Source organism: Dryas octopetala, chromosome 9 (assembly GCF_963921425.1).
Source record: "Dryas octopetala chromosome 9, drDryOcto1.1, whole genome shotgun sequence".
NCBI lineage: Eukaryota > Viridiplantae > Streptophyta > Magnoliopsida > Rosales > Rosaceae > Dryas > Dryas octopetala.
In genome coordinates, this window is record NC_141374.1 from 7,517,377 (window position 1) to 7,540,913 (window position 23,537).

The 23,537-nt window shown below is 34.6% G+C and overlaps 5 protein-coding genes across 6 annotated transcripts; 2 read left to right on the forward strand and 3 right to left on the reverse strand.

The window, feature by feature from the left end:
* Nucleotides 1-1,572: 1,572 nt before the first annotated feature.
* Nucleotides 1,573-2,870, reverse strand: LOC147273579 (ATP-dependent DNA helicase homolog MER3-like). Its single transcript, XM_086228237.1, has 5 exons — nt 2,793-2,870; nt 2,613-2,662; nt 2,377-2,494; nt 2,222-2,290; nt 1,573-1,761 (listed from the first exon to the last, which is right to left on the reverse strand). Exons 1-5 carry the CDS (start codon nt 2,868-2,870, stop codon nt 1,573-1,575), a joined length of 504 nt encoding a protein of 167 aa, XP_086084363.1.
* Nucleotides 2,871-4,336: 1,466 nt separating this feature from the next.
* Nucleotides 4,337-9,028, forward strand: LOC147273580 (deoxypodophyllotoxin synthase-like). Of its 2 annotated transcripts, XM_086227796.1 has the most exons (4): nt 4,337-4,770; nt 4,997-5,318; nt 6,598-6,743; nt 8,935-9,028. In XM_086227796.1, exons 1-4 carry the CDS (start codon nt 4,385-4,387, stop codon nt 8,996-8,998), a joined length of 918 nt encoding a protein of 305 aa, XP_086083922.1. In that variant the 5' UTR covers nt 4,337-4,384; the 3' UTR covers nt 8,999-9,028. The 2 variants fall into 2 exon arrangements, with proteins under 2 accessions (XP_086083922.1, XP_086083921.1); XM_086227795.1 differs by lacking the exon at nt 8,935-9,028 and having other exon boundaries at nt 6,598-6,949.
* A 2,153-nt stretch (nt 9,029-11,181) lies between these two features.
* Nucleotides 11,182-11,707, reverse strand: LOC147273581 (allyl alcohol dehydrogenase-like protein). Its single transcript, XM_086228015.1, has one exon. It carries the CDS (start codon nt 11,658-11,660, stop codon nt 11,385-11,387), a length of 276 nt encoding a protein of 91 aa, XP_086084141.1. The 5' UTR covers nt 11,661-11,707; the 3' UTR covers nt 11,182-11,384.
* Nucleotides 11,708-11,907: 200 nt separating this feature from the next.
* Nucleotides 11,908-16,429, forward strand: DRT101 (phosphoglucosamine mutase-like protein). Its single transcript, XM_086257590.1, has 10 exons — nt 11,908-11,989; nt 12,331-12,425; nt 12,507-12,769; nt 12,876-12,995; nt 13,089-13,231; nt 13,338-13,586; nt 14,593-15,011; nt 15,096-15,271; nt 15,557-15,653; nt 16,020-16,429. The coding sequence occupies exons 2-10, from the start codon at nt 12,365-12,367 to the stop codon at nt 16,172-16,174; spliced, it is 1,683 nt and encodes a 560-aa protein (XP_086113716.1). The 5' UTR covers nt 11,908-11,989; nt 12,331-12,364; the 3' UTR covers nt 16,175-16,429.
* A 274-nt stretch (nt 16,430-16,703) lies between these two features.
* LOC147273583 (Ribosomal protein S21 family protein) lies at nt 16,704-20,216 on the reverse strand. Its single transcript, XM_086257479.1, has 5 exons — nt 19,982-20,216; nt 19,693-19,800; nt 19,438-19,545; nt 18,543-18,894; nt 16,704-17,167 (listed from the first exon to the last, which is right to left on the reverse strand). The coding sequence occupies exons 4-5, from the start codon at nt 18,866-18,868 to the stop codon at nt 17,158-17,160; spliced, it is 336 nt and encodes a 111-aa protein (XP_086113605.1). The 5' UTR covers nt 18,869-18,894; nt 19,438-19,545; nt 19,693-19,800; nt 19,982-20,216; the 3' UTR covers nt 16,704-17,157.
* Between the last annotated feature and the right edge of the window lie 3,321 nt (nt 20,217-23,537).

Sequence of the window (23,537 nt, forward strand, 5' to 3'; positions counted from 1 at the left end):
GCACAAAAAAAAAAAATTTAAGTTTTGTGAACAGTAGCGCCTTTTTTCTTGGTATTAAGTTTGCCATCAGTTTTTTACTTTAGATATCACTTTTAATGAATAGTTAATTAAATTTGAAAGCTTAAGATATCATATTAAAAAATGTGGCGATCTCTAAAATATTATATATATCAATTTTTGAAAAAAAAACACTTAAGTGATATTAAAAAACCTATTATATCGAAAACCTTTAAAACTGATATTAATGTAGTGATATATATGAACTTTTTTGTAGTAGTGCGCCATGAGTGTTTATGAAGAATTCGCGAAGTTCAAATGGGTTAGTTATATTGTAAAATTGATATAGATATAATAATATATATATATATACTATCTTATATTTATTAATGTATCATTATTTGATATTCTTATAGGATGGGATTTATAATGGTCCGGTGGATCCGAATGATAGTCCCTATCCCGGTAAACATGCAGTACTGGTAGTTGGATATGGAACGTGGAATGAAAGAAAATACTGGATAATTAAGAATTCTTGGGGAGAAAGCTGGGGAGACAATGAGTATTGCAAGGTGGATAGTGAGAGACATATACAAAAGTTTGGAAGTGATAACGAGAAATTAGAGGGAAAGTTGACGAATTTAATTTGTCGGGCTTCGTATCCTCAATTTAGAAGAGATGTCTGAACTTGATGTATGCCCTGCGCTGGAGGTCTGGATACCATTCCCCCTCCTCCATTGCTTCTCTTGTATTGTTGTTTTAGGCTTTTAGCCTAAGACTTTAATGAAATACTCTTCGACCAACAAAAAAAAAAAAACTTGATTTCCTTTCTGTCAGATAATCTAGTTCTTAGATCCAATTGCCAAATTCATCTCTTTCGTGGAAACTAAAGAACATATGTATAATTTTTTTTTGGCCACTTACTAAAGAACAGACTTTATTCAGTAAAGAACGAAGACTTTTTTTTTAATCTTTTTTATTATACAATATATATATAATATATTCAATCTGCATTTGTACGCCCATTTATATAGAAACTAATACCATAGACTCATTTTTTAATTATACAGTAGATTTAATACATATAAAAAAGGAAAAATTACCCTCAAACCCTTGAAGTATAGGGAAAATCTCAATTGGGTCCTTAATCTTGATAAGCAGCTGTTACTACTTTTTTCAGCACAAACACAATCCATACAATCCATATAGATAGAAGTAGTGTACTTTTTTAGCAGTAGCATACATATTCAACTACACTACCACTGCAGCATAATCCATTAACCCACTTCCAAGGCAGTATATCAAACAAACATAAAAAGATTTGAGCATAAACTTAACTACAAGAAGCAAAATATTTAAATTGTTTTTTCCCTTAAAACTACAATCTCAATTGCATTGAAATTGAATTTGAAGCAAGAAAACAATCTCATTAATATCACTAGCACCTACAATTTCAACATAAATTCCCCAAATGCAAATGGTAGTACACGAAAACTAAAGCTCACTTACTAAAAAGGACACCCACACAGCCACACTAATCAAATATTCAGCAAATCAAATCAAATCAAATCCAAACTAGACAATGTTAATCTTAGCCCCAGCCGCTTCGAGCTGTTTCTTAGCATCCTCAGCCTCGTCCTTTGAAATCCCTTCTCTGAATTTCTTGGGCAACCCTTCAATGAGCTCCTTGGCCTCTTTCAGCTCCAAGCTCGTCAAAGCCCTCACCGCCTTGATCACCGCAATTCTAATATTGCTCGGTACCTCCTTCATTTGACTTTTCAAATAACAGTGAATATGCAGCAAGTGGTTAAATATACATTACATGCATTTTCCTCAGCACGGCATATAACATGAAGAGCATCTTCCAAACTGCAGTTCACAGGTGTCTACATAATGTGTTTCATTGTGTCAAATTTCAGATAGTACTTTGTCACCAGTCTCCCAGTTTCTAACGAAATCAAAAGGAAAAAAAAAAGGTCAGAAGGTCATCTACGAAGTCTAAAAGGTACTGTTTTATGGGTTAATGGTATTGATACCTAGTTGTTTCAAGAGAAAACCATCTTCATCTGTCCAGATCATCTGATGCCTCGATAACTCCTTAACTTTCTGTACACAGACCTCTGATAGAAGATAACATTAATAAGTAATGGAGGGGGAGAGAGAGAGAGAGAGAGAGAGAGAAGGGCAAGGGGATCCTTTGATACTTCTACAAGTAAACATTTACAGTACCTTGCATATGCTTTTCTATACGGTCATTAGAAATCACCTTTCTTACTGCATAGTACCCAGGGTTCTGATTATGCATTAAACATTTCAGAAATTAGTTAGATAAATAATATATGGAAAATATCCTCTGAAAGGAGTTCCATGAATACATGCCTTCTTCATTCTCACATACAAGAAGGAGCACTTCATCCATTCAATTGCCCTTGTAATATCAGAGACAGTCAGTTGAACTATCTCCGCAGTTAAATGCTCCGTCAAACATGAAAGCAATCTAACGAAAGGAGACAATACAAAAAAACCTCATCAGAAGACATACAATTTTTTTGTAATATACGCTCAAAAGCCTAGGGCACAAAGTTCGTTCTGGAATTTAAAGTTATAACACATACTGTGATTCCACCATCTCACTTCCATTCAAGAGATTCTCATATACGTGAACCTGAGATCACGTAAGAACATAATCAACAAATTCAGAAAGGACAAGAATTTCTGATATCAAACAGGACTAGTTTAGTCACTAAACAATAAAGAGACTACATGAACTAATAGTTAGAATGGTATTAAACTACCGTATCACTTCTTGTCATGATTATAACCATTCCTGTATCATCAAATGGTGGCCGACCTGCCCTCCCACACATCTGCATGGTGATACAACTAACATAAAGTAAAATTACAGCTATGGCTAAATTACCTAAGAGTGCAGGCATATATGCATGGCACCTAAATTACAACTAACAAAAAATACCTTGATCGACTGCCCTATTTGCAAAAACCCTTTAATAGGTCCACTTTAATGAATTGAGCGCTCGGCACCTTCACCGAATATTCGGTACAACTCATCGTATGCTCGGTGACCATGTCGAGCATTCAGCGAAATGCCACTGTACGCTCAGAAATTGTCACTGTCAAATAGTGATCGACAATTATTTTTATTGTGCGACAATAGCTGTTTAAATTGCAAAAACACTTAATAAATTGTCACTGTGTGACAGTGGCAATTTACCTATTTTTTAAAACAAAAAAAAACTCACCGAGTGCTCGGCGCTAAAAACACGGAACAAAATATAACGTGGACTTTATTTTTACAAAGTGAGCCTATTCATTATTCTAACTTTTTAATTGACTTTATTTATCAGGCCGTAAATTAGATTTTAGAATAATTTACTTAATAAAAAAAATTCTATCAATTAATATATTTATTGGCAATACACATGAAAATTATAGCATCACACGGCATAGGTAGAGTGTGCCCACAAAAGGACAATACAGGCTAGCAAAAGACAAATGCGTAATACAAGATACAACAAAGGACATAAAATATTACGTGGCATACACTGTCTTTTATTTGGCCATATACACTAGGGTCTTTTAATTAATAATATATTAACTAGTGTCCTTATTGTTTCATTATAAGAGCCGGCAACTTATGAATATTTCAAGCCGTTGATGAGAGTAACAGGGGTTTTGTCGTTCTTTTTTTATTCTAGTTATTATTTTATTCTCTGCAATTGTATTGGGTGGCTCATCTTTTAGCTCAATATGCTCTGTATTATTGTTATGATATTATTAGTTGGGCGGCTGGCATGGCGTTCTAATTTGGTTTCATTTTCAGTTTTTAGCTGATCATGTACATCTTCTTGATTAGCTTAATAATGTCTTTTTGATAGTATATAAAAAAAAAAAATTATGTGACGTCAATTTATTTGACAAAGTTTTTTTATTAATTATTTTTATTTTTAAATAGAATCAAATGTGAGTATAACAAAGTTGGAAAAAAAAAAATTTGAAAAGAAAAGTTGTAAATATAGCATTTTCCATTTCATAATCACATTCGGGGTTTAGTAAAATTGCAAATGAATTTTAGCTAGTGCTGTCATTAATCCCAATCCTTTCTTAAATTATTGCTGTAACTAATCACTTGGTGTGATTCATTTAATGGTTTTTGTTAATGATTGCTTTGTCAATCGTTATTTCTATAAGTATAATAGAAAAATCATTTAATTTTCTAACACTTCTTTTGCGCATGAATACAAACGTCATATATTCTATCACTATACAAAGCTACCAAATGGAATCTCAAGTTTATAAATAGCTTTTGATGAGTAATCACAATTAAACATCCAACATAATCCAAACACAAAGAGAAGATATCTAAAAGATGAGAACCCAAACAGTGGCCAAAATTCCAGTGGTGGATTTCTCCAAATTAGAGGACACGTTGAAGCCAGGGACCAGTTGTTGGGTCTCAGTAAGCAAACAGATTTGCGATGCACTTGAAGAGCTTGGCTGTTTCATAGCAATACTGCCCAACAAAGCTTCTTTGGAGGTTCAGAAGAATCACAACACCATGTTTGGTGCATGGAACGAGTTGTTTGATTTCCCCACCGAAATCAAAAAGAAAAATACTTGGGAACAGCCTTTCCGGGGTGGCTATATAGGTTCGGATTCTGCCTATGAAGGCATGGGGATCATCAATGGTATAAACCCAGAAGAAATTCAGAAATTCACACATCTTTTTTGGCCTAATGGAAACGGTCAATTTAGGTACGTACTTGATTGAAATTTGACCATTGTCCTAGCTAGTTTAGGATATAAAATTTACTTTGTGTCATTCAGCTACTTCAACTTTTATTACGTGTACGTCAAACTGGTAAAATTTTATTAGTTTACATTTCAGCATTATACAATATGTTCTTGAAATTAATATTTTTGGATTGTTCATTCCAAACTAATAATCAATGCATATAATTTGTTCTTTAATGTTGGGCAGTAAGAGTGTTGATGTGTACGCAAAAGTGATGGCAGAATTAGATCATGTTGTGACAAGAATGGTATTTGAAAACTACGGTGTAGAGAAGTACCATGATGATCACATCGAATCCATTTTGTATACCCTCCGATTTAACAAATACAGAAGACTCGAGAAAATTGGAACTGATTTGGGTTTACCCGTTCACACAGACAAGACCTTCAGCAGTATACTCCATCAAAATCATGTTAATGGTTTGGAGATAAATATAAAGGACGATCAGTGGATATGTTTTGATCCTCTGCCTTCATCCTTTATATTTCTAGCCGGTGATGTATTTCAGGTATGTCACAAAAGATTACCCCTAGCTTTCATGCTTTTCATGGATATGTAATTTCAACAATAACCATTCTTTGAGAGTAAGTCAACAGCAAGCTCAGCTATCTCAACAATAACCCATAGTAGATAGCCTAAAAAGTAAAAGTAATAAGGCATAAGCCAGCGAGATTTGGTTCCCCAACCCGGTCTCTTTTTTGTTTTTTATTTGGGTACAGATGATTCGAACTTAAGACATATTATAATATTTGAAACACAAATATTCACTAAACTATTACCTAGTTGGTTCTCAAACTCAATCTTTAAATACATACATATATTATTTTTCTATGCATATAAAGAACGGATGTCCTACAAAGAGAAGCAATGATGATCTATCAATGTAGATATAAAAAATGAACGGTTTGGATCGACACAAAACGACTCATGTGGGCCCCAATGGGTATGCCTTATTAAGGCCCACACGAGTCGTTTTGTATCGATCCAAACCGTTCATTTTTTACATCTACATTGATATATCATTCTTGCAAAAAATTAGTCAAATTGGAAATCATTTGTCTATCTAACTTTGATCAAATAAATGGACGATCCAAATATTTTCAATGAAATCGTTCTTTTGTTTTATCAAAGTTAGATAGGCAAATGATTTTCGATTTGGCTAATATTTTGCAAGGACGATCTATCAATGAAAATGATCTTTGCAAACGGTTCGGATAGACACAAAACGACTCGTGTGGGCCCCAACAAGGTCATACCTCAACATAAATAAGTTGAGGTATACCTCAATAGAAGGAGCCTATATATATATATATATACATAAGGAGCTTCTTAGAGGGATTGTTTCTAACTAGAACAAAATGGGATCGTATTGTTCGGGGTATCTTACATTTTGAACCAATAATCTAGACCGTCTAATTTTAGATGTAAATTTAAAAATCTTCTATGCAAAAAATTAGCAAAATCAAAACTTGTTTGACTATTTGATTATCATTATGATTATTTCAATGTTTAAGGGAAACATTGTGTTTGTTCATTTAGTCATATTTATATGATTAAATGATTTCCGATTTAGTTTCTTATAAGGATGATCCTTGAGTGACGACCTAACAAGTGGACAATTCAAATCATTAAATTACGTTGAGGTTTGGGCGAAATGTAATCTCATTTTATTCTTATCATAGGGGAGATGCCAGGCTCCTCCTATATATATATATATATATATATATATATTGCAACATGCAATATTAAATCTTAGCAGGGATATCTGTGTGTTTTGTTTGTCTTAGGTTTGGAGTAATGACAGGATACGATCTTGTACACATAAAGTTACTTTGCGGGAAACAGAAGACAGATATACGATTGGACTCTTTTCAATCAAACGAGGGGTGACAGACATACCGAATGAACTTGTGGACAAGGACCACCCTATAAGGTATAAGCCGCTAAATCAATTAGAATATCTGAACGCTAATGCAGGGTCAACTAAGATCCCCTTCAAGGCATATTGTGGGATTTGATTTCATTGTGGCATTTTCATTTTTTTTTTTCCCTTGTAATGTATTTTGTTCTTTTGTCTTTTAAATAAACATGATGTATATGTTTTTCTAGTATATGTTATATGTGAAGAAGGTTCAAATATATTAAACACTTTAGGGCAGCGAAAATGAAAATTCTTTTTTTCCTAATTCCAAGGATCTCTTAATGGTTGTGACATAAAGTAAAGATTTGGATCCTCTAATATTCAAGACATGATTCAGAAGAAAGATATGGTTTTACCTTTGAAGCCATTCTTGGATCTAAGATCCAAGATGCATGCACACACCAAAGGGTGTATTAATTCTTTCCTCTTCAAGATGGTCTCTCCTCACAAGAAGAGGAAAGAAGACACTTCTGATCATCGAAGGGCACTACTACTCTATAATGTGGTTCAGAAATAAGCCAAATTTCTAGAAAAGAATACTGGGATGAAATATTAAAATCATGACACCAATCTATAACCGTTGATATAGACGATCTAGAAATATTCATTTGATCTCATAATCACATTCGAAGATCAAAGGACTTGTCCACGAGTAAAACTTTCATCAAAAGACCAACCATCCAATTGATATTCATTTAATCGACCTATATATAATTCAACATGCATATAATTAATCTTTGAGAGACTTAGAGTTCAGTTCATTTTATGAGTCTTTCTTAGACTAAAACTGGTAGTGATTTAGGGTTTTTAATTAAGTCATTTTATTTTTCTTCTTTGACGGATTTATATTAAGTTTTAACTCCAAGATTTTAGGCGGAAACCCTAAACCCTAAACCCTTAAAACCTAATATGCAGCCTCTACAAAGTTCACTCTACACCCTAATAGGGGAAATACCCTTCAAATAGAGGGAAATACCCTTCAAATTGGGGAATAACTTTATTATGAATTAAAATGATTTTCTTCTAAATTAAAAGGACTTTATTATGAATTAAAAAGATTTTCTTATAAATTATTATAAATTTTAAAACACCCCTGGTCTCCATCTAAAAACTATTTTTTTAAAGGACCTAAGTTTAATTATTTCTTAATCTTTTTTTCTCATGCTACATTTACCTAAGCTTAACTATAAAAAACTAATTAATAACGTACCTAATTCTATGGTTGTTTTTTTTTTTTTTTTAATGAAATGCGTAGTGGCTTGCATTAAGGCTCTAGGCCAAGATCACCACCCTCATCAGTGAGGACAGGGAGTAACCAAGAGGGGAAGGCTTTCCTCCAGAGTACAGAAACATCACAACTTTTTAGATCTAACTATGTGATAATATTTCAACTTTTTAGATCTAGCTATGTGATAATATTTCATTTGTTTATATCTTAACCTGACTCCAATAACGTAAATAAATTATCATATCATGTGGCACATCGGTTGGTAACTTAAAATTAGAATAATAAATAAAATTGATCACAAAATATTTTCATAATTAAAGAAAACAATACCTCTTAGTTTCCTTAGATGTTTAATCAATAGTGCTTTAAGTTTAGTTATTTTTACATTACAACTCATACATGAATTGTTGACATTTTGACTTTTTGTAATGAGAAATGTCTATTTTACTATATTGATGGATGAAGTGTCATGTGTCACTATTTTTAGCTATGTCCTAAAACCAATCAATAAATGATAACATTTTTTAGAATTTTTTAGAAAATATATATATGTGTGTGTGTATGTATCTGGAGCTAAACTTTGACATAATTAAGACTAGTATAAGTTATAACAATGTTGATCGCAGGAGTTTATTCTACAAAATATATATATATTAATGTTATATATAGCCGTATAGGTAGGTCATCCCGCAATGTGAATGATATGAACCATATTCTAATTATTAGATGATCATTTAAGAATCATTTTCGCAAAAAATCAATATAATCAGATCTCATTTGACCGTTTGATTATCATCATAGTTTATCAAAGACACTGTATTTATCTTCTTATTCGATCATAGTTAGCGACTAATTGAGTTAATTTCATTTTTTTTAATTCATGAGTGAAAACCTGACAAATAAATGATTTAAATCATTAAATTACATTGACAGTTAGGCTTACATGCTGATGTCTACATGCTTTCCTTGGTTTAGGTCTGGAGCAATGACAGGATACGATCTTGTATACATAAAGTTACTTTGCGAGAAAAAGAGGTAAGATTTACGTTTGGGGTCTTTTCAATCAGGCAGGGGTGACAGACATACCGAATGAACTAGTGGACAAGGACCACCCCTTAAGATATAAGCCACTAAATCAGTTAGAATATATTAAGTTTAATCCAGGGTCAACTAAGGCTCCCTTCAACTCTTCAAGGCATATTGTGGGATTTGAATTGTTTTTTTGGGTCCAAGACTCCAAGCTAATCATCTCTCTTTTTCCCCCTTTTGTAATGTATTTTGTTCTTTTTCTTTCATCTCTTTTTTTTTTCGCCATTACCTTTTCTTTTATCTTTTAAATAAACATGATGTGTATGTTTTTCTTTGGTATATGTAATATGTGAATGAAGTCCTAAATACCTTAGGGCAATGAAATATAATCTCAAGGATCTCTTAGTAATTGTGACATAAAATTAATATCCCAGACATGATATGAAAGAAAGATGCACACACAAGGAAGTCTTCTTTCCTCTTCAATATGGCCTCCTCTGATTGTCGGATCTTCCAAATGGTCTTCAAGCTCTCGAGTGTGAAGCCTCTAAAGTGCATCCACACAAAGAGGGTCCAACAAATCATTTGTTCACATTTGGTACAATGCTGATGGCGTATTAACATTTATTGACGAGGATCCAAAACCAAAATTTGCATATTTCCAAATGAGGGACGCTACAGTTTCCACCTTTGTAGGTGGCTCACTCTCTCAAAAACTTGTACCCTTTTCCTTAAGAGCATGATCTTTGAGCAATCAAATCGAATACAAACCTCTTTGTTACAGACTTGTGCTGTTATTTGATCTCAAACTCATCACCTGGTGGTGGAGCCATGGCCGAGGCCCTCGAGATATCTCTTGGACTTGGTGGGACAATTCGAGACAAACATCACCACCTTATGACAATTCATCTAAGTGGATACTACAGTTTTGAATAATTAAATTGATTTAAGAAATGGAGGAAATACAAATGTAAAACACAATTCAGCACAATCCCTTACTCTTCCATCATCAAATGCACGATCCTTCCTATATGCAGGCTTGACACAACAAATTGGCATCAAAATTATGAAGATGAAATGCTAAATGGTCAGCAAAAGTACTAAAGTAGGCCACAAGAACAAATCCTCTGCCACAAACCCTTCCTCCAAACTTTTTGTGATGGCATTCTGGTTTTGTAGTATCTCATTCACTGAGAAAAAATTTGACTGGGAAATGCCAAGTACAAATGAAATATTTGATTACAATATTTACCCTCAAACTATTTGCTTACCAGGTGGTGTGCTATTTGACAGGAGTGCTAGGGATCCCAACTGTTGTTCTCAACTTTTCTTTCACAATTTACATGACATTCATACATTAGACACTATAAAAAAATTTAAAAAACCTAAAAAAAAAAAGAGGAACCCTGTCAAGTAAAGTGATGACATGATGACATGTAAGATGGTAAACAAATGTTGGGAAAAAAAGTTGGGACTCTTAGCATTTTCCATATTTAAATGAAATTAGGGTTTCACAAGCAACAAAGTCAAGTGACATACCTGTAAAATTAGAGGCAGTGACCTTTGCATCAACAGTTACCAAATCCTAATCTATTTGATTATCTCAGCCAAATCCTAATCTGAGTAAAAAGAAAAATCCTAATCCTAATCCATTCTAATATGATCTGGAAAATTACCCTTACCCCTCTCCCTCATAATCCCACTTAAAATTTTCCATCACAACATGCAGAGGGCAGACTTACACTGATTACTGAACCTCTAATACAGTTGCTATCTCTTCCACTAAGTGACAATTTACAAGTATGAGCATAGACTGCAGATAAATTTTGTTGATCTCCAAATGCTAATCTAAGTAAAAAAAAAAATTCTAATACAGTTGCTATCTCTTCAACCCAAGATTTCAAGTGACTGCAAAAGGGAATTTCTGCAATACAAGTGTCGAACAAGAAGCTATTTTTCACTTGAAAAAAACATGCAGCTTAGAAACTCTTAAGCTAAAGGCCTAATATTACCTACAAGAGCAACAAAACCTAGGGTGTGACTCTGAATTCTTGGGAAAAATTTATGAGCTAGCATATATATATATATCCAAGGCAATTCATCAATCTCTTTTTTTTTTTTTTTCTGAAAGCAAAATTTTCATCCAAATGAGCCCATAAAATTCCATTCTTACCCTAATAAAAAAACAACATAAAATCACAAAATAAGAAATTGGGTTCTTTAGAAATACCATGTACCTTACTAAATTGCCCATCTTTTAAGCCAAAAATCTCAATTCCAAAAAAATTGCACCAACCCCATATTCAAAACAAGCTCACAACAGAACTTGTCATAACTGAAAATTACAGTAAATAAAGCTCACAAACAAAGGTGAGACCTTGCGGTTTTACACTTGCTCAGAAGACCACGCGGAACTGGGGTGCGTCGGAGCCACTCGCGGGGAGGATCTCCCAGCGGCAGGGCTCGAGGTCTTCGGACACGGGGCAGTACCCAGCGAGAGTGACCTTATCGGCGGAAGCGGCGACCGACCCGAATTCGAAGACAGTGATGTTGGCGGGTCGGGGAACCTCGACGGCGCCGTTCATGCCCGGGACCTCCGCGGGTTTCGGATCCGGGTTGGGCTTGGTTTCGGGTTCGGGCTCTTTGCCTTTCCACCACGAGAGCAGACCCATGATTGGCTTCACTTGGTTTGGTTGGGATGGTAATGGATGACGGTGGATTGGCATAGCCGCAGAGGGTTTGGTTTTAGAATAAGGGATTAATATTTGGGCTTGCGTTTTGTGGAAATTGCGGGAGTGACATTGGGCCAAACTAATGGACCATGGGAACGGCCCAATGGGCAATGGGTTTGTTTAACTGTTTCTGTACTATTGGCTTTAAAACATGAACACAAGTTTAAATGCATATTGAAATTGAAACAAGAAATCTGAGGATCAATCAAAGAGTCGAATTTGAAGTTTTTGGAGGTCTGGTTCTCATAGTTCACGAGTTCATACTGCCGGTTAGTATTTGATTATATTCTGATTGTTTTGCATTTCTATACACTCTAAAATTGTGTATGAAATCTGAGGCTTAAAAAGTTGTGAGATAGAGTTTAATATCTACTGGGCTTTGTTGAATTTTTAGTGTGTGTTAATTTTGTGAGTTTTTGAGATTTGGGTATATTTCATAAATTTGGTTTTGGGTAATTTTTTGTTGATTTTGGATCAGAGAAAATTTGATACGTTGATTAGAAAGAAACTAGAATTTGAGTCTGAAAAGAAAGAATAATAAGAAAAGTGGCTGCTTTTATGAGTTCATACATGCCTTAAACTTTGTTTTGATCCTGTGATTTTGAATCAGGGTGTATTTGTTGAGAAATTTTTGTTTAAGAACCATGAATGAAGACCAACGCTCACTCCTCCTCAGCTCCTCATCTCGCTTCCCACCTCCACAAGGTCCACATTTTGTCTCTCATTTTTCTTTGCTCTCAACAAAATTACATTTCTGGTAAGTTGATTTAGAATTTTTGGCTCCAGGAGTGAAGATATCATATGGAACGGCTGGGTTCAGAGCAGATGCGTCAATCCTCCAATCAACGGTTTACAGAGTGGGAATTCTAGCTGCTCTGAGGGCCTTCAAGACCCAATCAGTGATCGGGTTGATGATCACGGCCTCTCACAACAAAGTCTCTGATAATGGAGTCAAAGTTGCTGACCCAAGTGGCGGAATGCTTTCTCAAGATTGGGAGCCCTTTGCTGATACCCTCGCCAATGCCCGTGATCCCCAACAACTCATTCAGGTCTCTTTTACTGTCTTTGATATAATCATTGTGTGTGTGTGTGTGTGCTTGTTTTTTCTTTCCTTTTTGAAAATTTGTATGGAAGGTTAATTGAAATCTTGAACAGTTGATAACTGAATTTGCGGAAAATGAAAACATCACACTTGATGGAGCTAAATCGGTGGAGATATTGGTGGCAAGAGATACGAGGCCCAGTGGAGAATCTCTGCTTGAAGCTGCTAAACAGGTATCTTGTCTTTTACCATGGTTTAGCTGCTTGAGCATACAGTTTTTAAAATCTTTTTAGGATCTTGATTTCCTTATATTTGTTCTATTGAAGGGAATTAGTTCAATTATTGGAGCAGTTGCCTTTGACATGGGAGTTTTAACCACTCCTCAGCTACATTGGATGGTTCGTGCTAGAAATAAGGGTGTGAAGGTAACAGAAAATGATTACTTCAAGCAGCTTTCTAGCTCGTTCAGGTTAGTTGAGCTAGAGATTTTTGTTATGGGTTTGTTTTTTCTGAAAAAATAGAAAAGATATTGTGTTTGAGTGCCTTTACTTAAAGGGCTTTGTGTGGTTGGTTAGGTGCTTGGTTGATTTGATTCCTAGTCGAACTAACACTAGTAACGTGGATGACAAGTTGGTTGTGGATGGGGCTAATGGTGTTGGTGGAGAAAAACTCGAAGACTTGAAGAAGATGTTGAATGGTTTGGTTATTGAGGTTCGAAACTCTGGAAAAGAAGGAGGCGTACTCAATGAAGGAGTTGGTGCTGATTATGTGCAGAAAGAGAAGGTTGTTCCTTGTGGTTTTGGTTCACAGGATGTTGGGATAAGGTCAGCCATCTTTTGATTAGAAAATGAAATTTGATTATCAACCATACATTGAAAAGCCAACATCTCTTAAGTAGGTTGCTTGAAATGCCTGCGCCGTATGGATATTGTTGGAGAATGACTGAAAATCACATCATCTTGACAATTTTTTCTGATATCAATTGCATACGGATGCAAAATACAGATAGATGGGAGAAACTCTTCGAATCTGGTTGCTTATTGGTTTGCTATTATTACCATGTCTATATGTTGTATTTAGCCCTAAAAAACATGTCGCTATTTTTTATTATCACATTAATAATGAATCGGGTGATATATAATTCATGGGTTTTTTTTTTCTTGTATTTGGTTTTTAGGTTGTTAAAACCTTAGTTTTTCGTTTTATTTCTATTTATGGATTAACAACTAGTATTCTTCTTTTACTGTATTTTGTTTTTTAGTTTGATTTACTTCTTTTTTTTTCTTGTAAATCTAAAAGTAATATAAATAAATATGGCTCCTGTATTGATTGTTTTATGCAAAAATCACGTAAATATTTTTTGGAAATTATTTAAAAAAGATAAAGTTATAAGAAGTTATTGGTGATTTTTGCATGTGTGATAGTCAGCTATAAATGATATATTTTGTTAAGGACTTAATACAATTTTATAAATTAACATTTTAGTCAAAATTAGTGCTTTAAGAAAACTTGAATTTTGATCTGATTTAACAACTAGTTGGACAGTCTTTTCCTAGCCAAAAATGGACTGCATAACTAGGGATATATGTAATTTTTCTATTGATATAAGAAAACAAGTTTGGTTTTTATCTTTTTTCGTAATTTTTCCCCTAAAGTTTGTTTGATTGGTTTACAAAATATGGAGTGTGCAATATTCCAAACATTTTTTTTTGGGGTGTCAAAGAGGTCAACTTGGCCATGTGGTCAATTTATTAATGTTCTCTTGTTGATGCAAAGTGTTACATTGAATGGTAGGCAGGGACTAACTGTTTGGATGGTTCTAGTTTTCAGGTGTGCCAGTTTGGATGGTGATGCTGATCGGCTTGTATATTTTATTGTGCCATCTAAAAGTAGCAGTAAGATTGAACTCGTTGATGGGGACAAGATATTATCTTTGTTTGCTATATTCATCAAGGACCAACTAAGCATTTTGAATAAGGATAGAGATACTAATGTAAATGATGGTTATCAATGTAGTCTTGGTATTGTGCAAACGGCTTATGCAAATGGAGCATCCACAGATTATCTCAAGCAGTTAGGGCTAGAAGTGATTTTTACTCCCACGGGAGTGAAACACCTGCATGAGAAAGCCGCACAGTATGATATTGGGATCTATTTTGAGGCAAATGGCCATGGCACCGTCTTGTTCTCAGAACATTTCTTATGCTGGTTAGAGGCAAGGATTTCTGAGTTTTCCGATGTAGCTAAAGGTTAAACCAGACATCTTTTATCTACAATAGAAGTTCTGACATGATGGTCTATTTCCTAAATGAAGTTATGGTTGTTTATTTCAGGTTCAGAACAGCATAAGGCTGCTTTGAGACTCTTGGCGGTCACTGAATTGATTAACCAGGCTGTTGGAGATGCTTTGAGTGGGGTGCTCTTGGTTGAGGCCATTTTGAAACATATGGGATGGTCAATACAGAGGTGGAATGAGCTTTATCAGGATCTACCCAGTAGGCAGCTTAAGGCAAGTGTCCTTGATTACATTTCATGAAGATATTCTTGTACTATACATGGATGCCTATCATCTTTCTATTTTGTGCACTATATATTCTCTTTATAGTTTTTTTTTTTTTTGGGATTGCATATGTCATTTGTTCTAAAAACTAGTTGATTTTTCCTTCATTTTTCTTGTTGGAGACAACTTGCCCAGTAGAACAGTGGTGCAAATACTTAAGCTTTTGCATTCCTAAGTATATTTTTCTGTTGTCCTCCTATTCATAAACTAATGCTTTCACTGCTTAATTATCAGGTCAAAGTTGTAGACAGAACTGCTGTTGTTACAACAAATGCAGAAACCGTGGTTGTGAGGCCCCCTGGCATTCAAGAAGCCATCAACGCTGAAACTGGTAAGCAGCATATGTGGCCCTTTTCTTTCTCCTTTTGTCTGGCTTACTGCATTTTAATCTTTGCTCTGCATGATATCCATATTGATTATTGGTCTGAACCATTGAATTTTAGGGCCAGCTTTTGAGAACTAACGTATACAGCGACTTTCTGTAACATACTATTTATTTCTTCATTTCAATCTTTGCTCTGCATGAAATCATAATGCAGAAATTCCCCAAAGTGATGACTGCCGCACTTTTTCTAGAACTAGATCTATGTCTGCTAATTGTTTCTTGAAGGAGACACTGCTGCTTTCCTAATTTTAGGGTATATCCAAAGTATAAACAAATTTCTGAGGATTAAATTTGTTCCAATTTACATTGCAGTTAAATACCCTAGAGGCCGATGTTTTATACGACCATCGGGAACAGAAGATGTTATACGTGTATATGCAGAGGCATCCTCACAGGATGCAGCAGACAGCCTGGCCAACTCTGTGGCAAAGCTAGTAGATCGGTTTCTTGGGTTTGGCAGCGGCTAATGATCTCCTCCCACTTTTATTTTTTTACCAAAAAACAGAAAAACTAGAACTGACTGATTTACCATATAGATGAGGTTTATGGTGGAACTTAAAGTTATTTATTTTCTATTGCCATTGTGGATGTGCTGGACAGAACGCTTAGCTATAAAACGATGTGTTACCTATGACATCTGATTGAGCTTAATGCCAGCTGAATAATATAGGGAGCAGAGCCAAAGGCAAAAGTGTGAAAACATTGAAAGAGTTTAGTAATGCTCCATTTTATTTTACATGGTGTTTCGATTGATATTAGATCCATATTCACAACATAGGAAATGCGTAAATTGGAACTTAAGCATCCTTACTATTGCTTAAGATTTAGTTAATCAGTTTGTGATTAATATTAACTTTGATGGTCTATTAGCAGACTAGCAGCCATGTTAAGAGAGCATTTTATTAGGTATTTGGAAAATTTCCACCAATTTTGATAAACCTCCGTGACAAGCATATTACATTTTTATCCGTTAATTTGACAAAAATGATTTGGACTCGTGTTTACGAGAATAAACTATAAGGAGGCGATTGTTACAATTAAAATAACAAAGTCAAGCAAAGTCAAGCTTTTTCTCGCTATGACAAATGTTTAAAAACTGTTGTGCATTCTCCTGGAGTGTGACACAAAGCTAGAGAGATGTGGCCATGTGGGGCAACTCGTTCTTGTGTGATGTGGTGCATGGCAGTTATGGCATGATCGCAGGTAAGAGCCTAAGAGCTATACATACACCAGACAATGAAAAAATGGATGCGATTGGAGTGAAATTTCTCCAGTTAAACATGAATTTTTCAGAAAGCTAAGTCAATTATACTTGTCCATAAAAACTACTGTGGCAGTGGAAGCTGCCAAGCAGTGAGATGAAAAGAGAGTGCTGTATTGGCCATGAAATTCTCGAAGAAAAATATCACATGCTTCACATATCCATCAAGAATCTGCTCGATCGATATTCTCATAGGCCTCTGCAACATATGGACCCAGAACATTAGTACACAGATGACGAGGTAAATAAAGATAATATGTTAGAAGCGAAAACGAGAAAGGCATACATAAGAGATAATATTCACATAGAGGAGTCTGAAACAAACTAGGAGCAAAAATGGTGTAAAAAGTAAAACATGAATAAGTAAAATCCATTGTCTATGGGGTATCAATTGTCCCAACTCCCAATATAATCTTGTTTAAGAGATGTCACTTGTTCGGTTTGTACCTTGGATCCTTGTTTACATTCCAAAATTAGCATTCTAGTGAAAAACTATAACCTGCTCTCCAAGTATACTTAAAATTTATAACTGAGCAGAAAGGGGTCTATGTTGGGTTCACTTTCAACTAGAGAAGCTGAACAAGGGAAAAGAAAAGACTATAAAAGTTTTAGTATTTTCTTCTATTTGGTCATATGAAGAATATAAAGGCAAAATAAAGAAAAGAAAATATAGTTTGGGTGATTTTTGTGCCTATCACCCAACTTTCTTGAGAAAGTTTGAGAGGAAATGAAGAATAATTTTCTCTCTGTTTTTTTTTCTTCATAGGATTCTTGTTTATTTCACTAATAACCTAACAACAGAAAGTTTGAATTTTTATATTTTTTCTTCCCTTTTTCTCCATGGGTAAACCAATAAAATGCTTAGTATAAAAGTAGTGGATGAGTAAAGTTGTACTTGGATGAGATTTCAAAGTTTGAACTACAAAAAAACCCAGCACTCAAGCAAACACTGCCTTTCTCCGACATAATTTCAAACACTTAAACTGCAAACAAGCCACAAGCTAGCAAAGCCTCCAATTCAATAAACCTTTCTAGATATCAAACTAGACCCCATAATTCATCAGTTGGCACAAAACCCATATGCACAGAACAGTTTCGTAATCATGTAATGCAACAGCAGCTAAGAACATAAACATACTTCAAATTCCACTATGCACTACATTGCAAGCTCTACTTGATCTTAACTCGGAAACTAGAATAACCCAGCAATTCACTCAATTCAATTACTCATCAATCATTTCTACACCAAATGAACAAAGAAAACAAAAAATAAGATATGGGTTTTTTTTTTTGGGAGGATTGTCAAACACTGCCATTCTCAGACATAATACTGCAAACAAACTACAACAAAGCAAAGCCTCAAATTTAATAACACTTTCTACATCTCAAACTAAACCCCATAAATCATCAATTCGCACAAAACCCATATGCACCAGAAAGATTCTTAATCATCCAATGCAACAGCAGCTGCTTATTAACACAAACACACTGCACTCACTATTGTAATGCAAGCACTAATTCAAAAAAACAAGATATGGGGTTTTTTTTTTTGGGAGGATTGATTGAATTTGTACCTGACTTTCTTGAGCAGGATGGCCTTAAGCTTGCGTGCTAGGTCTTGGGACCGAATCTTATGCTCCAGCTTCTTGCGTGCCAACACGCGCTTCTCCGAGTTCTTGATGTGGTAGATTTGCTCCCGCTTGATCATCCGTTCGATCCCACTCGACTGCATCTGCCTCTGCATGAACGTCAGCGCCGCCTCCAGGTTCCCGTTCATCACCTTCACCCGAATCCCTCTCCATTGCTCGTGGCGATGGTGCTGCTGCCCGTGACTCACTGAGTCGACGCCCTGACTCGACCGTCTTAACACGCCCCACACTTGTCTTGCCACCGAGTTCATCGCTTCGCTTTGCTTTTCCGGTTTTGCTAGGGAACGATAGATGTGAATGTGACTAAGTGAGTTGCTTAATGAATTTTTTCGAATTACCCAGAATGTCCTTATTACTTTTCATAATTTACATGAACTACCCTCACTGTCACCACTAGGGGTGGGCGCGGTGCGGTTCGACTCACTTTTTCCTCGGAACCGTGCACCGCGCCAGACATAAATAGACGGTGCGGTTCGGTGCTTAAAACCGTGAAAAAAATAAAAAACCGAACCAAACCGTCTTGAATGCGGTGCGGTGCGGTTCTCACCACGGTTCTTGGCCTGCTTAAGTTCACTATCAATTCAGTTCCTAAGTCAATTGATTAAATTCACTATCTTGTAACAAATCAATTCAGTTCCTAAGTCAATTTCTTTTAGCAATTACACAAAAATCCCTAATTGATTGAATTTCGAAACCAGCAACAATTACACAAAAATCCCCAAATTTGATTCTTTGAATTCGAAACCCTAGTTTCACTGTTTTAGAGTGAGAGACAGAGATGAGAGACGAGACTTCATAGTGAGCGAGATGACATACATACCTGTTCAGATTAGAAGCTGCGAGCCTGCGACCTTGTGACCCTGCAACCTTTGAGTCTTCGACAGAGATGAGAGGCGAGAGGCGAGAGAGTGAGAGAGATGACTGAGAGCTGCAATTACACAAAAATCCCCAAATTAGAATTCGAAACCCTAGTGACAGATGAGAGACAGAGATGAGAGGGTGAAGTATGAGAGACGAGAGAATGAGAGATGATACATTGAGACTTAGAGTGAGAGTGAGAGACAATGAGACATACCTGTTCAGTTGTGATTTGAGAAGCCTGCGACGGTGCGACGGTGCGACCTTCTAGTCTTCGACAGAGATGAGAGGCGAGAGGCGAGAGAGTGAAAGAGATGACTGAGAGCTGCAATAATTGCAGTGCAATAACACAAAAATCCCCAAATTAGAATTCGAAACCCTAGTTTGAATTGGAAACCCTAGTGACAGATGAGAGACAGAGATGAGAGGGTAAAGTCTGAGAGACGAGAGAAAGAGAGATGAGACATTGAGACTTGAGAGTGAGAGACTATGAGACATACGCATACCTGTTCAGTTGCGATTTGCGAAGCCTGCGACGGTGTGACATTCTAGTCTTCGACAGAGATGGGGAGAGAATGAGCGAGAGAGAGAGAGAGAGAGAGAGGCCAACGCGAGAGAGCTGAGTGAGTCGAGTGAGTCGGTGACTGAGAGCTCAGAGTCGGACTGAGAGAGATGAGTGAGACTGTGAGACTGAAAGAGAGAGGGCGGCGCGAGATTGGGTTTTGGTTTATCAGTTTATGTTTTACTGTTTTAGCCTTTTAGGTTTGTGTTTTGGTGTTTTACTGTTGTAGACGTGTAGTGAATTAAGTTTTTTATTTTTGGGGTTTAGAACTTTAGATTGGGGTTTCGTTTGGGGTTTAGATTGGGGTTTCGTTTGGGGTTTCGTCTGTTTATTACATTTACATATGTTTTAATGATTTATAAAAATTATAAAACATATATTTTGGGGTTTGGCAAGATTGGGGTTTCGTCTTTTTATTACATTTACATATGTTTTAATGTTTTATAAAAATTATAAAACATATATTTTGGGGTTTGGCAAGATTGGGGTTTCATCTTTTTATTACATTTACATATGCTTTAATGTTTTGGGGTTTGGTAAGATTGGGGTTTTGTTTGGGGTTTGGTCTTTTTATTATATTTATATATGTTTTATTGTTTTAATGTTTTATAATTTATATAAAACATATTTTTTGGGTTTGGCCATATTGGGGTTTCGTTTGGGGTTTGGTCTTTTTATTACATTTACATATGTTTTAAATTTTTTTATGTTTTATAATTTATATAAAACATATTTTTTTGGGTTTAGCCATATTGGGGTTTCGTTTGGGGTTTGGTCTTTTTATTACATTTACATATGTTTAAAATTTTTGAATGTTTTATAGTTTATATAAAATATATGTTTTGGAGTTTGAGCAATTGGATTTGTTTTGGGCTTTGGGACTTTGGGGTTTGGTTGGGCAAACTAGTTTATGTAACTAGACTATATAGAGTATATAGAATATATAAAATTTTAAACTTTATGGTTTAGGGTTTAGAGAATGAGAGATGAGTTGCAACCAAACCCTATATCATAAGTTTTAAATCCTTATACTATAAACCCTAATATTCTAAACCTTATACCATAAATTTTAAATCCTATACCTTATTACCTTATATGGCATATACCCTATATACACTTATATAGTATATAACTATATATTATACCCTAGAACTATAAACAATTAAAAATTTTAGTATATAGAGTATAAACTATAAAGAGGAAATTACAATTTGGTCCACTTATTTTATACCTAGTTCAATTTTGGTCCACGATCTTTTTTAAGTTCTGTTTTGGTCCACTAATTGTTTCACTTGTTCAATAAAGGTCCAGCTTTGTGACTTTAAATCCTTTGGGTTCTGTTTTCTTCAATTATAATTGAAGTATAAGTTATATTTCATCATTTCTTAGTCATATAAACAAATTTGGAGTATTAGAATCTAAGAAAATTGAAATTGGGTGAAATTTGAAAAATTGGCAGTTTCGGGTACCCTACTTTGGGGTCAATTATCTTGAGTTTTAGAACTCCAATTTGAATGATATTTATATGGTTGTAAAGAAGAAATGTATAGCTTTAAAACAAGTATATGTTTGCTGAATTTGGAAGAGATTTGATAAGGTAAAAGGCAGGCTAAATTTGAGAAAACAAATCTGAACCTTTATTGAACAAATAAAACAATTAGTGGACCAAAACAAAACTTAAAAAAGATTGTGGATCAAAATTGAACTAGGTATAAAATAACTGGACTAAATTTGTAATTTCCTCAAACTATAAATAATATACTAATTTTTTTTATATAGAATATAAAGAATATACTAATTTTATTATATAGGGTAATGGGTATAACTAAAATTATATACTAAAACATTATTAATTTATTATTATATTATATATCTAGAAAATAGGTTATAGGGTTATATAAAATATATTTTAGGGTTTAAACCCTTAAAATATAGCTAGGTTAATATTAATTTTAATATTTTATTAGGGTTTAGGGTCTAAAGTGTATAAAAATGTGTACAAAAAGTGTATAAAAAGTATATAAAAATGGTATAAATATATATAAAAAAATATATAAAATGGTGTATATGACAATATGTGTATAAAAATATAAAAATATATATTTTTTGCAAATATGCGGTGCGGTTCGGTTCGGTGCGGTTAAATAAGGTGTAGAACCGGAATCGGAACCGGAGAGAAGCGGTGCGGTTCGGTTTTTTTGGCGGTGTTGACTTTTTTTGGTCAACGCGGTTTTTTTGCGGTGCGGTTCGGCCGGTTTTGGCGGTCCGCGGTTAATATGCCCACCCCTAGTCACCACTTTGTTCTTCTTCTGTGCTTTCTTTTCTCTTCAAAATCACACATCATCCACAACCACATAACATGATTAACATCTCCTCTTACTCTCTGTCTGTACTCTCTCTCTCTCTCAAGACTCACTGTTAAGATATTCTCTCTTATAATTTCTGAATTTATAACTCCAATTGTTGAATTTTTATTTTGTTTTTTTGATCGACTTATATAATTTTTTCTTCCCAAGTTAGGATTTAATTTTTCTCTATGTGAGTAAAATCTCAAGTTGTTCAACTTTAATTCTTTGTGATTCCGCTAACTTGAACTATTATATGAATTGAATTTTAGACTCATAACTCATAAGCTTGGGTCATTACTTTGGGACCAACAATTGATGAACAGTTCTACTGTACATTCATTGTGCTCTACGGATAGAACCATAGATGAAAATATTCACAATATTTTTGATATATTTGCCGAGGTATCCGTAATTTCATCTTTCGATATTTAAATAAACTGTAACCGATATCTCTCCGATATCGGTATACGTCGAAAAAATATCGGTATAAATCGACAAAATATAGGTATATGTCGACAAAATATCGATATATATCGATATAATATTGATATATGTCGACAAAATATTAGTAGCATATCGGTATATATCGGCAGAATGGTATAAAAAATTTCAAAATTTGAGAAGGAAAAGAGGAATAAGATGAAATCAAACCAAATTTAACCCTAATTAGATCAAACTCATCCACTAATCCTAATTAATTAATAATAAACCAACAAAAGAACAAAATTTAACTCAACTTTTTTTACACCAAAATCGATATATCCGTAAATTTGAATATCGATATTTAAGAAATTTCCAATATTTTTATCCTTGAATAGAAGAATCATTAAGTTGAACATATTAAAATAAAAAAATTGGAAAATTTTGTTGAAATTGTTCGTTTGAAAATTTTCCAAAAAGCTAATCATAGGTTTTTCGATCTATCGGAACAATAGGGCCAATATATTTATTACTAAATTTGTTGAAGAGATGCAATTTTTTATCAAAGGTTAAATCAATCATCAAAAGAAGAATTAGGCCAAAAATTAGGATACATTCTTGGAAAATAAAACTTTCATAGAAGAGATCATAGCTATTTATAAAGTTAATTAAATTTTTTATTCTACATTTCAATGTGTTGTTCTAGACTAAAATTGCAATTTGCATGTGGTC

Excerpts from the sequence above, each read along its gene's own strand:
- LOC147273579 (XM_086228237.1), bottom strand. The coding sequence starts at position 2,870 with ATGCAGATGTGTGGGAGGGCAGGTCGGCCACCATTTGATGATACAGGA. Across the intron at positions 2,663-2,792 it reads TCATGACAAGAAGTGATACG|GTTCACGTATATGAGAATCT; the intron begins GTAGTTTAATAC and ends ACGTGATCTCAG. Across the intron at positions 1,762-2,221 it reads AAAAGCATATGCAAGGTACT|GAGGTACCGAGCAATATTAG; the intron begins GTAAATGTTTAC and ends AGTCAAATGAAG.
- LOC147273580 (XM_086227795.1), top strand. The coding sequence starts at position 4,385 with ATGAGAACCCAAACAGTGGCCAAAATTCCAGTGGTGGATTTCTCCAAA. Across the intron at positions 4,771-4,996 it reads AATGGAAACGGTCAATTTAG|TAAGAGTGTTGATGTGTACG; the intron begins GTACGTACTTGA and ends AATGTTGGGCAG. Across the intron at positions 5,319-6,597 it reads TAGCCGGTGATGTATTTCAG|GTTTGGAGTAATGACAGGAT; the intron begins GTATGTCACAAA and ends TGTTTGTCTTAG.
- LOC147273581 (XM_086228015.1), bottom strand. The coding sequence starts at position 11,660 with ATGGGTCTGCTCTCGTGGTGGAAAGGCAAAGAGCCCGAACCCGAAACC.
- DRT101 (XM_086257590.1), top strand. The coding sequence starts at position 12,365 with ATGAATGAAGACCAACGCTCACTCCTCCTCAGCTCCTCATCTCGCTTC. Across the intron at positions 13,232-13,337 it reads CAGCTTTCTAGCTCGTTCAG|GTGCTTGGTTGATTTGATTC; the intron begins GTTAGTTGAGCT and ends GTGGTTGGTTAG. Across the intron at positions 15,654-16,019 it reads AGCCATCAACGCTGAAACTG|TTAAATACCCTAGAGGCCGA; the intron begins GTAAGCAGCATA and ends TTTACATTGCAG.
- LOC147273583 (XM_086257479.1), bottom strand. The coding sequence starts at position 18,868 with ATGAACTCGGTGGCAAGACAAGTGTGGGGCGTGTTAAGACGGTCGAGT.